Below are 13,472 nucleotides of genomic sequence, written 5' to 3' on the forward strand. Positions count from 1 at the left end.
ATTTTACCTTTTATCATTGAGTGATACATATGTTCATAGTTTATCTTCCTTTTTCATTTTCTACTTTAATTTTCCCCATTGTTTAATAACTAAGTGCTTTTGCGGCAAATTGAAATTTTGGTCTAATTGATTCTTAGATTTACAATTTTGTACATTTTAACCTCTTTAAAAATCAAGATTCATATTATACAATGATGTCTTACAGTTACTGTCAGCCAGGTGGCAGTCATGATGTAATTGTGTGAAAACTTCCATTGACAGCTTCTGGTAAGAGCAAGAAAGCTCCAGCATTAAATGTATTAAATGAGATATCCTATGGCTTGAAAGCAGACAGAAAAGAGGCATGAGAGAAAGTGATCTGGTATTTCTTCAGACTTAAAGTTAGGGGTTGTAGATGGAAACAATTCATCCCATGTAAGCTGTGACTCTGAAAATACTAAACATTCAACTCTTATTCAGAAACCTGGGACTGAGAACTGCTCGAAACCGTGGAATTGATGTGGCAGTATTTTATTTTCTGGAAAGCTCTCTGACTTATTTTGGTGACCACGATCAAACCCGTGTTCAATTTACATTTCCAGGGATGAACTTGTGCGTCTCTTTTTTGAGGAAACTCAAAATTTGAATGCACTGTGCCCTTTTTTTCAACTTCGAGTAGTATGTAATGTATATAAATCTTTAATTATTTTCTTTCAGAATGGGTAAAGGATGAAGAAGAGGAAGATGTTTTATTCTACACCTTCCAGAGGAACCTTCGCTGTCATGATGTGTATCGAGCAACTTTTGGTGATAACAAACGTAATGAACGTTTTTACACAGAAAAGGACCCAAGGTACTAGAACAATGAAATTAAATTTTTTCCTCCAGGGTTTATCTCCAGTTATCTAAAGTGCGGTTCTTGGTTGACATAAGATGTTGATTTCAGCTGGAACCAGGTGTAATAGGGAAGATAAGCATAATCATTCTTTTATTAGTTGTTTGGATTCAAAATTGGAATATGGATCTATTCAAACTCCAGAGTGAACACAAATATACCAGTACACTGCATATGCTAAGTTGCTTACATTCTCTTGGGACCGTGACATATGAGGAGAGTTGTTAAGTCTTTAATCGGGTTGTCATACTGCGTTTCTAGATCTCTTAATAAACCGTAGAATATGGTTCTATAAACTAGAATGCCATGGTGTCAATTGCACAGAATTCACTACATTTTATATAGATGATCTTTCATTTAAATTCTATTGCTTTGAGCCACGATGTCCACTGGTGTTTAAATTTTACTCTCTCCAGTATATATGCAGAATCAGAATACTTCTTAAAACTAATTCTCTTTGGGGCGCCTGAGTGGCTTAGTCGGTTAAGTGTCTGACTTTGGCTCAGGTCATGATCTTGCAGTTTGTGAGTTCAAGCCCTGCGTCAGGCTCTGTGCTGCCAGCTCAGAGCCTGGAGCCTGCTTTGGATTCTGTGTCTCCCTCTCTCTCTCTCTCTCTGCCCCTCGCACTTTGTCTCTGTCTCTCTCAAAAACAAACAAACGTGCGTGCATGCATACATACATACATACATACATACATAAAACTATAAAAGTAATGCTCTTTACTCCTTGTAATCCAGGACTCATGTCTTATACTCAGCAAGCGTGAGAGGAAATGACAGTAATTTTATCTGGCAAAATCCCATTATTCTTACCCAGATACACTTTTCCAAATGACTTATTAGAAACAGATTTTTGCTTGACACCAGGTCCTGTCACCTTATATGTCAGTTAACGGTACAGTTTGGACAGTGTCTGAACAGAAAAAAAAAAATTTAACACCAAATCTATGTCAGTGAAATTGATACCCAAAACAAGAAAATTAACCCATCATTTCATGAAATGTCAAAACTGACAGGGATGTAATGAAAATCTTGTACAGTCCCCAGTTTATATTGAGAATTTGAGATCTGAAGAAGTTCCATTTTTCCAGCCCATAGAACTAACATTGTTGGCCTCGTGATGCTGTCCTTGCTTTTTTTTTTTTTCTGATGATGATTGTTTTGATGAGAAATTACTAGAACTATTCATAAGATTCCAATGTTATTTTCTTTTTTTATATAATACTATTGTCAAATTGGTTTCCATACAACACCCAGTGCTCATCCCAACAGGTGCCCTCCTTAATGCCCATCACCTCTCCCCCTCTCCCCCACCCCCCATCAACCCTCACTTTGTTCTCAGTATCCAAGAGTCTCTTATGGTTTGCCTCCCTCCCTCTCTCTAACTTTTTTCCCCTCTTCCCTCCCCCCATGGTCTTCTGTTAAGTTTCTCAAGATCCACATAAATGAGGGAAAGCATATGCTATCTTTCTCTGACTGACTTATTTCACTTAGCATAATACCTTCCAGTTCCATCCACATTGCTGCAAATAACCAGATTTCATTCTTTCTCATTGCCAAATAGTATTCCATTGTGTATATAAACCACATCTTCTTTATCTATTTGTCAGTGGATGGACGGTTAGGCTTTTTCCATAATTTGGCTATTGTTGAAAGTGCTGCTATAAACATTGGGGTACATGTGCCCCTATGCATTAGCACTACTGTATCCCTTGGGTAAATTCCTAGCAGTGCTATTGCTGAGACATAGGGTAGATCTATTTTTAATTTTTTGAGGAACCTCCACAGTTTTCCAGAGCAGCTGCACCAGCTTGCATTCCCACCAACCGTGCAAGAGGATTTCTGTTTCTCCACATCCTCCAGCATCTGCAGTTTCCTGGTTTGTTCATTTTAGCCACCTTGACCGGCATGAGGTGGTATCTCAGTGTGGTTTTGATTTGTATTTCCCTGATGAGGAGTGACGTTGAGCATCTTTTCATGTGTCTGTTGGCTATCTGGATGTCTTCTTTGAAAAAGTGTCTATTCATGTCTTCTGCCCATGTCTTCACTGGCTTGTTTTTCAGGTGTGGAGTTTGGTGAGTTCTTCATAGGTTTTGGATACTAGCCCTTTATCCAATATGTCATTTGCAAATATCTTTTCCCATTCTGTCGGTTGCCTTTTAGTTTTGTTGATTGTTTCCTTTGCAGTACAGAAGCTTTTTATCTTGATGAGGTCCCAGTAGTTCATTTCTCCTTTTAATTCCCTTGCCTTTAGAGATGTGTCGAGTAAGAAACTGCTGCAGCTGAGGTCAAAGAGGTTTTTTTCCTGCTTTCTCTTCTAGGGTTTTGATAGTTTTCTATCTCATATTCAGGTCCTTTATCCATTTTGAGTTTATTTTTGTGTATGCTGTAAGAAAATGGTCTAGTTTCATTCTTCTGTCCAGTTTTCCCAGCATCATTTGTCAAAGAGACTGTCTTTTTTCCATTGGATACTCTTCCCTGCTTTGTCAAAGATTAGTTGGCCATACATCTGTGGATCCAATTCTGGGTTCTCTATTCTATTCCACTGGTCTATGTGTCTGTTTTAGTGCCAGTACCATACTGTCTTGATGATTACAGCTTTGTAGTAGAGGCTACGGTCTGGGATTGGGATGCCTCCCGCTATGGTTTTCTTCTTCAGTATTACTTTAGCTATTTGGGGTCTTTTGTGATACCATACAAATTTTAGAATTGTTCATTCTAGCTTTGAGAAGAATGCTGGTGCAATTTTAATTAGGATTGCATTGAATGTGTAGATTGCTTTGGGTACTATTGACATTTTAACAATATTCTTCCAATCCATGAGCATGGAACGTTTTTCCATTTCTTTGTATCTCCTTTAGTTTTCTTCATAAGCTTTCTATAGTTTTCAGCATATAGATCTTTTACATCTTTGGTTAGCTTTATTCCTAGGTATCTTACACTTCTTGGTGCAGTTGTGAATGGTATCAGTTTCTTTATTTGTCTTTATGTTGCTTCATTATTGGTGTATAAAAATGCAGCCAATTTCTATACATTGATTTTGTACTCTGACTTTGCTGAATTCATGTATCAGTTCTAGCAGACTTCTGGTGGAGTCTGTCAGGTTTTCCATGTAGAGTATCATGTGGTCTGCGAAAAATGAAAGTTTGACTTCTTTGCCAATTTTGATGCTTTTAATTTCATCTTGTTGTCTGATTGCTGATGGTAGGACTTCCAACACCATATTAAGCAACAGTGGTGAGAGTGGACGTCCCTGTCGTGTTCCTGATCTCAGGGGGAAAGCTCTCAGTTTTTCCCCATGGAGGATGATATTAGCTGTGGGCTTTTCATAAATGGCTTTTGTGATGTTTAAGTATGTTCCTTCTATCCCAGCTTTCTTGAGGGTTTTTATTAAGAAAGGATGCTGTATTTTGTCAAATGCTTTTTCTGCATCTATTGACAGGATCCTCTGGTTCTTTTATTAATGTGATGTATCACGTTGATTGATTTGCAAACATTGAACCAGCCCTGCATCCCAGGAATGAATCCCACTTGATCATTGTGAAGAATTCTTTTTATATGCTGTTGAATTCGATTTGCTACTATCTTGTTGAGAATTTTTGCATCCATATTCATCAGGGATATTGGCCTGTAGTTCTCTTTTTTTTGCTGGGTCTCTGTCTGGTTTGGGAATCAAAGTAATGCTGGCTTCATAGAATGAGTCTGGAAGTTTTCCTTCTATTTCTGTTTTTTGGAACAGCTTCAGAAGGATAGGTATTAACCGCTTTAAATGTCTGGTAGAATTCCCCAGGGAAGCCATCTGGTCCAGGACTCTTATTTGTTGGGAGATTTTTGATAACTGATTCAATTTCTTCACTAGTTATGGGTCTGTTGAAATTTTCCATTTCCCCGTTTGAGTTTTGGTAGTGTGTGGGTGTTTAGGAATTTGTCCATTTCTTCCAGGCTGTCCAGTTTGTTGGCATACAATTTTTCATAGTATTCCCTGATAATTGCTTGTATTTCTGAGGGATTGGTTGTAATAAATCCATTTTCATTTGTGATTTTATCTATTTGGGTCCTCTCTCTTTTCTTTTTGGGAAGCATGGCTAGAGGTTTGTCAATTTTGTTTATTTTTTCAAAAAACCAACTCTTGGTTGCATTGATCTGTTTTTTTGGATTCTATATTATTTCTGCTCTGATCTTTATTATTTCTCATCTTCTGCTGGGTTTGGGGTGTCTTTGCTGTTCTGCTTCTAGTTCCTTTAGGTATGCTGTTAGATTTTATATTTGGGATTTTTCTTGTTTCTTGAGATAGGCCTGGATTACAATGTATTTTCCTCTTAGAACTGCCTTTGCTGCATCCCAAAGGGTTTGGATTGTTGTATTTTCATTTTCATTTGTTTCCATATATTTTTTAATTTCTTCTCTAATTGCCTGGTTGACCCATTAATTCTTTAGTGGGATGTTCCTTAACCTCCATACTTTTGGAGGTTTTCCAGACTTTTCCTATGGTTGATTTCAAGTTTCATAGCATTGTGATCTGAAAGTGTGCATGGTATGATCTCAGTTCTTTTATATTTATTGAGGGCTATTTTGTGATGCAGTATGTAATCTGTCTTGGAGAATGTCCCATGTGCACTCAAGAAGAAAGTATATTCTGCTTTGGGAAAAGTTTTCAGTTAGCAATAATCGCGCCTCGGATAAACCTCATTGGCTATGATACTGCCACTGCGCAAAGCTTATTCTGCTGCTTTGGGATGTAGAGTTCTAAATATATCTGTCAAGTCCATCTGGTCCAATGTATCGTTCAGAGCCATTGTTTCTTTATTGATTCTGTGTCTAGAGCATCTGTCCATTGCTGTAAGTGGAGTATTAAAATCCTCTGCAATTACCACATTCTTATCAATAAGATTGCTTATGCTTGTGATTAATTGTTTTATATATTTGGGTGCTTCTGAATTCAGTGCATACACATTCATAATTGTTAGCTCTTCCTGATGGAGAGACCCTGTAATTATTATATAATGCCCTTCTTCATCTTTTGTTACAGCCTTTAATTTAAAGTCTAGTTTGTCTGATAGAAGTATTCTATTTTCTTCTTTGTTATTTTTGTTTGTTTGTTTGATTTTTAGTTTAGTTAGAAAGAGAGCACGAGGGGGAGAAGGGACCGAGAAAGGAAGAGGGGGAATCCCAAGCAGGCTCTGCACTATCAGTATAGGTCCCACATGGGGCTTGATCTTATGAACCGTGAGATCATGACCTGAACTGACATCAAGAGATGTTTAACCGACAGAGCCACCCAAGTGCCCCTGTGATTTTATATGTCATTTGTTAAGGCTATCTTTTGGGGAGATGACAGTTTAAGGTAGTAATTTATTATATCAATAACTTGTGATTACAAACTGTTTGCCATCTTGTGAATAAAGCTCAAAATTAACACAATGAGCTATACCCTGGAATGAGATACTCACTTGGCATATATCGTTATCATCCTAATTTCTAAGATTAAGTAGAAACTGATTTGGCTTGTAGCATGCTTTTCTGCCCCATAAGGAACTAACCAATTATGGTTAAGCCTAATTTGACATTCAGAACCCTGATCTACAATACAAACTAGTTTGTAGATTCTTGACACTTTATAATGCCCAAATCCAGAGGGGAAGACCAAAAGGGAAAAGCAGAATACCGAAGAGAAATGGGTAAAGGTCTTCAAAGAACTTCTAAAACACAGAGCTGCTTTTTTACTATGTTTGCTCTGATCCTCAGGTTTCAGTTTTCTGTTCTCATAAGTAAAGTTCACCAAAGCATGTATGTACCTGCCCCTCTTGGCCCAGTTTTGGGGACCTGATTTTTTTTTCCTTAATTTTTTTAAATGTCTATTTATTTTTGAGAGGGAGACAGAGACAGCATGAGCGGGGAGGGGCAGAGAGAGAGGGTGACACAGAATCTAAAGCAGGCTCCAGGCTCTGAGCTGTCAGCACAGAGCCTGATGCAGGGCTCCCAACTCACAAACTGTGAGAATATGACCTGAGCCAAAGTCAGATGCCCAACCAAGCCACCCAGGTGCCCCATGGGTACCTAAATTTTAAAGATGTGCTGTTATAAATGTGCCTAAAAAGAACCCTTACCAACCAGGTTCTTCATCTACTTTGTTTGCAGTGCTTTGGTAAATTTGGTTGTTCAAAGGTAGTTTTCTATTTCGATGGTAGAGAGCCTCTGAAAGTCATGTTCAAGGAAAATGCCTCTCTACTATTCTTAAAGATCGATATGTTTTGAATATTCTTCCATTTTATTTTATTTATTTTTTAATGTTTATTTATTTTTGAGAGAGAGAGAGCACGCAAGGACAGGAGGGGCAGAAAGGGAGGGAAACACAGAATCCGAAACAGGCTCCAGGCTCTGAGCTGTCAGCACAGAGCCCAATGCAGGGCTCGAACTCACAAACCGTAGGATCGTGACCTGAGCCAAAGTCAGATGCTTAACCAACTGAGACACCCAGACATCCCTAATTCTTCCATTTTCAAATACTTCCGGAACCATTTAATTCACAAATTCTGAGAAGAACAGAATTATATAGATTCTAAAGGAAAAGATCTGAACCAAATTAAGAGACCTGCTTTTCAAGTCACTGAAAAACAGCACCTCCCTCACAACCACCAAAAACACAACTGGTACAAATGCTATTCACTTATACAACGCACAGTGTGGTTCTGTCACTAGCAGCCAGAACAGGGCTAAATTAGAAAAGCCTGGGAGGTTACTGAAACAGGCCTTGTCATTGAAGACCAGGGGTTCAAACCCCAAAGAACCCAGGGAGGCCGTCTCAGGGTAACTTGATTATATTAAGCTGCACCAGACACTTGACATCTTAGAAATTTCAAGTAAAGGGAATTTTAGAGGTATACCTTTAACTTCATTTAGAAATTAGCCTTTTGAAAATAAAGACAGTTAATGATTTACCTGAAATCATACAGTTCATTAAAAAAAAAAAAAAAACAGACACCTGCATCTTCTAGCACTTGACACTGCTCTCCTTCACAATAGAACCTAAATTCTTGTGGGAGAAATGGAATTAGCCTGGAATGGCCCCTTTTCCTCTATGTGGCAGATGGTTCTAGTTTTATTTTTTTCCACAGAGTGTTTGATCTTGGATAAGCCATTTCTTGTTCAGTTTCAGTATCCTTGGTAATACTTAGGTAATGCTTTAGGATTTGGATAATGACATTGACATATTGATTCCAAAAGTCTTTCTGGGTTTAGTTTGTGTTTCTGTGTTTCTTTCATACTTTGGAGTATACCTATCTTTATATATATTTATGCAAATTAAAAATCAATGCAGATCATTGCAAACCCCTCACTTACATATCCAGTAATACTGCAGATTGAGAAGTTGGGAGTTTGCTACCCATGCAAGGGTAATGGTTGCAACGATTGTAATTAATAATAAGAAAAAAAAGACACGTTTGATTATTAAAACTGAAATTGATTTTGTGCATTACACCATGGTTCCTACATGTAAACTCTATAAAGACAACCTAGAATTGCTAGATAATGAACAAAGACCGAATCATTTCCACCTTTGCGTCTTTACTGATAAGTAGGGTACCAGGCCTGTATCATTGCCATTCATCTATGCCTATTAGTTAAATGGTACACTTAGGTCAGTTTCTGTCTTTCAAGCTAAAACCCTAAACCAGTGATGGCTGTGAGTACCTTTTAACCATTGAATTCTTAGCAGGATATAGCAGAATTTAAAGTATGTGTTGCTTTGTGGTACATATAGCATAACATATAAACTTATCAAATCACTTTGTTGTATACCTGAAACTGACGTAGCATTGTGTGTCACCTGTGCTCAGAAAAAAAGAATATATTGCTGCTGAATTATAAATTAAAACTAATGTAAAAATGTATTACTCCGCTGGGTGAAAAAAGTGAATATATAGTATGATGTCAACTTATTTTTCAAAGTAAGCATGATTATTTTCCTAATCAGAGGTAAAGGATATATTAAGTTTAAAAGATATATATCAATTGGGGGCCCCTGTGTGGCTCAGTCAGTTGAGCATCTGACTCTTGATTTCAGGTCAGGTCATGATCCCACAGTCATGGGATCAAGCCACATATCAGGCACTGCACTGAGCGTGGAGCCTGCTTGAGACTCTCTTTCTCCCTCTGCCCCTCTCCCGCATTTGCACACTCTCTTTCTAAAATAACAATTAAAAATTTTATAATAAATATCAATTGAATGGGAAAACAGATTGCCCTTAGTTCTTTACATCCCTTGTCTTCTCTCTCTTTCTGAATTGAAAGTTATTTGGTATCATTCTAGAGGTTTTTTTGTCAAAGCACACATGCATTTTTTTTTTAAGATTTACTTTTTTCAGCTTTACTAAAATATAATTGACATATATATATATATATATATATATATATATATATATATATAACATGTTAAGTTTAAGATGTATGTGGTGATTTGGTACATATACCTGTTACAAAATGAATAACAAAAGAAGTTTAGTTAATATCTCAATCACCTCACAAATTACCACTTTTTTGTGTGTATGGTGGTAACGTTTAAAATATACTGTCGAGGCAATTTTCAAGTATGTTAATACTGTATTGTTAACTATAGTCATCATGCTGGGCACCCGATCCTCAAAGCTTGTTCATCTTATATAACTGAAAGTATGTACCCTTTTTCCATTATGTCCCCATTTCACCCAGCTCTCATCCCCTGACAACCACCATTCTACTACTCTGTTTCTGTAAGTTTGGCTTTTACAGATTCCACATGTAAATGATATCATACAGTATTAGTCTTTTTCCGTCTGACTTATTAGCAGAATGCCCTCAAGTTGCATCCTCGTTTTTACAAATGGCAGGATTTCCCTTTTTTTGTGGCTGAACAATACTCCAGTGTGTGTGTGTATTCTTTATTTATTCATCAGTGGACATGTATGTTGTTTCTGTATCTTGGCTGTTTTTCATACTACAATGAACTTGGGAGTGCAGATGTCCCTTTGTGATCCAGATCCCGCTTCCTATAGATATGTGCTCAGAAGTAGAATCGTTGAATCATATGGTAGTTCATTTTTTAATTTTTTGAGGACCCTACATTTTTTTGTCCATAATAGCTATTATTAGTTTACATTCCCACCAACAGTACACAAGGGTTTCCTTTTCTCTATATCCTAACATTTGTTACCACTTGTCTTTTTGATAATAGCCATTCTAACAGATGTGAAGTGATACCATGGTTTTTATTTGCCTTTGCCTTAGGATTAGTGACGTTGAGCATCTTTTTATGTATCTGTTGACCATTTGTATGTCTTAGGAAAAATGTCTGTTCAGGTCTTCTGTCCATTTTTAAATCGGATTTTTTGTTTGTTTGTTTGTTTTGCTTTTGAGTTGTAGGAGTTCCTTATATATTTTGGCTGTTAACCCATCATCAGATAAATGGTTTGGGAATACTTTATCCCACTCCATTGATTGCCTTTTCATTTTGTTGATTGTTTCTTTTGCTATGTAGAAGCTTTTTAGGTTGATATAGTCCCACTTATTTATCTATTTATACTTCTGGTGTCATAAAAAATAATTGCCAAGACCTATGTCAGGGAGCTTTTTCCTTATGTTTTCTTCTAGGAATTTTATGGTTTCAGGTCTTATGTTTAGGTCTTTTAATCCATTTCAGGTTAATTTTTGTGAGTAGAGTAATACTGGAGTCCAATTTCATTAGCATAGCAATTTCAATAGCATGTGATTATCCAATTTTCCCAGCACAATTTATTGAAGAGATTTTCCTTTCCCTTTTGAGTATTCTTGTTCCCTTATCAAATATCAGTTGGCCATATACTCAGTGGTTTGTTTCTGTGCTCTCGGTTCTGTTTCTGTGATCTGCATGTCAGATTTTTTTTTTTTTTTTAATGTTTATTTTTGAGAGAGAGACAGCGCGCGAGCAGGGGAGGGCAGAGAGAGAAGCAGGGAGACACAGAATCTGAAGCAGGCTTCAGGCTCTGAGCTGTCAGCACAGAGCCTGATGCGGGGCTGGAACTCACCTCGAGATCATTACCTGAGCCGAAGTCCGACGCTTAACCAACTAAGTCACCCAGGCGCCCCCATGCATGTCTATTTTTATGCCAGTACCATACTGTTCTGATTATTATAGCTTTGTAATACAGTTTGAGATCAAAAAGTGATGCATTTTGCTTTGTTCTTCTTTTTCAGGCTACTCTAGATATTTTGTGGCTCTATACAAATTTTGGAATTTTTTTAATGTCATTAAAAAAAAAGTAAAAAATGACATTAGAATTTTGATAAGGATTGCATTCATTGTATAGATGGCTTTGAGTAGTGTGGACATCTTAATGATAGTCATTCTTCCAAATCATGAATATGGCGTATCTTTCCATTTATTGTGTTGTCTTTATTTTCTTTCATCAAAGTCTTAAGTTTTCAATGTACACATCTTTTTCCCTCCTTGATTAAATATATTCCTAAGTACTGTGTTTAGTTTTGATGCTGTTTTAAATGGGATTGTTTTGTGTGTTTTTCAGATATTTCATTGTTAGTGTATCAAAACAACTGATTTCCTTATCTTGATTTTACATCTTGCAACTTTACTGAATTCATTGATTAATTCTAACAGTGTTTTGGTGGAATATTTAATGTTTCCTATATATAAAATCAAGACTGACAGTACTGTGTTGATTAGGAGTAGTAAGAGTGGTCATCCACTGATCTTAGATGAAAACCTTCCAGCTTTTCACCACTCAATGTGATGTTAGCTGTGGACTTGTCATATATGGCCTTTATAATGTTAAGTAACATTCATTTCATATCCAATTGTTGAGAGTCTGTATCATGAATGGATGTTGAACTCTGTCAGATGCTTTTTATAAAGATGATCATGTGATTTTTAGCTTTCATTCTATTAATGTATCACATTTATTGATTTGCATATGTTGAACCATTTTTATATCTCAGATTAATCCTACTTGATAATCATGAATAATCTTTTTAATGTGCCTGCTGAATTAAGTTTGCTAGCATTTTGTTGAGTATTTTTGTATCATATTCACTGTGGATATTGGATAGTTTTCTTGTAGTGTCCTTATCTGGCTTTTGTATTGGGTACTACCAGCCTAATAAAATGAGTTTAGAAGTGTTCCCTTCTCTTCAGTTTTTTGGGAAGAATTTGAAAGGATTGGTGCAAATTCTTCAAATATTTGGTAGATTTTACCAGTGAGTCCATCTCGTCCTGGGCTTTTTTCTTTGCTGAGAAATTGTTGATTACTGATTGGTAATCAACTCTACCTTACTCTATTGGTCTGTTCAGATTTTCTATTTCTTCATGATTCAGTCTTCGTAGGTTGTATGTTTCTAGGAATTTACTCATTTCTCCTAGATTATTTAATTTGCTGGCATATAATTTTCATAGTAACTTTATACTTTTTTGTGTGTCTACAGTATCAGATGTAATGCGTCCTTTTTCCTTCCTGATTTTGAATCCTCTTTTTTTTTTCTTAATTTCACTAAAAGTTTGTCAGTTTTATCTTTTCAAAAAGCAGCTCTTAGTTTTATTGATCTTTTCTATTGTTTTTCTGGTCTCCTTAATTTATTTTTCTCTGATCTTTATTATTTCCTTCCTTCTTCTAACATTAGGCTTATTTTTTCTTTTTCTAATTTTCTGAGGTGTAATGTACGTTATTTGAGATAGTTCTTTTTTTCCTCTTTTTTTAAGTTTATTATTTGAGAGAGAGTGCGTGGGTGCACATGTTAGTGGGGGAAGGGCAGAAAGAAAAGGAGGTAAAGAATCCCAAGCACACACTGTCAGCACAGAGTCCAACTCAGGGCTCAAACTCAAACCGTGAGATCATGACCTGAGCCAAAATCAAGAGTCAGATGCTTAACTGAGCCACCCAGGAGCCCCTTTTTATTTTTTTATGTAGGCTATGCACCCATCGTGGGGCTTGAACTCATGACCCTGAGATTAAGAGTTGCATGCTCTACTGACTAAGCCAGCCAGGCACCCCTATTTGAGATACTTTTAATGTAAACACGTATCCCATAAACTTCCCTCGTAGAAGTACTTTTATGTATCCCTTAAGTTTTAGTATGTTCTATTTCTACTTTGATTTTTTCAAGATATTTTTGATTTTGATTTTTTTGACCCATTGCTTATTTAGCGGTATATTATTTCCATATATTTGTGAATTTTCCAGTTTTCTTCTTAATAGTTACTATTTTGATTGGAAAAAATACTTGGTATGATTTCAGTCTTCTCAAATTTTCTAATATTTGTCTTATGACTTAACCTATGATCTACCTACACAAGAATGTTCTTTGTGCACTTGAGAAGAATGTATTCAGCTGCTGTTGAATGGAATGGTCTACATATGTCTGTTTCATCCATTTTGTCTAAAGTATACATAGAGTCCACACCCAATTTTTTTTATTGATTTTCTGCCTGAATAATCTCTCCATTGCTGAAAGTGAGGTATTAACATCCCCTACTATTATTGTGGTGGTGTTATCTGTTTTTCCCTTCAAATCTGTTGGTATTTGCTTAATATATTTAGGTGCTCTGATGTTGAGTGCGTACAGGCATACCTTGT

The 13,472-nt window shown here is 36.5% G+C and overlaps 1 protein-coding gene and 1 pseudogene across 4 annotated transcripts in view; one reads left to right on the forward strand and one right to left on the reverse strand.

The window, feature by feature from the left end:
• Window positions 1-13,472, forward strand: part of PREPL (prolyl endopeptidase like) — a 55,920-nt gene that overhangs the window by 18,846 nt on the left and 23,602 nt on the right. For all 4 annotated transcript variants that reach the window (XM_058684243.1, XM_058684244.1, XM_058684246.1 and 1 more), the window contains one exon: window positions 697-832. In XM_058684243.1, coding sequence (XP_058540226.1) covers window positions 697-832 — 136 coding nt within the window. The remainder of the gene's footprint in view (window positions 1-696; window positions 833-13,472) is intronic.
• LOC131486490 (U4 spliceosomal RNA) lies at window positions 5,511-5,592 on the reverse strand (annotated as a pseudogene).

The sequence above is a fragment of the Neofelis nebulosa genome, chromosome 9 (assembly GCF_028018385.1).
Source record: "Neofelis nebulosa isolate mNeoNeb1 chromosome 9, mNeoNeb1.pri, whole genome shotgun sequence".
Taxonomy (NCBI): Eukaryota; Metazoa; Chordata; class Mammalia; order Carnivora; family Felidae; genus Neofelis; species Neofelis nebulosa.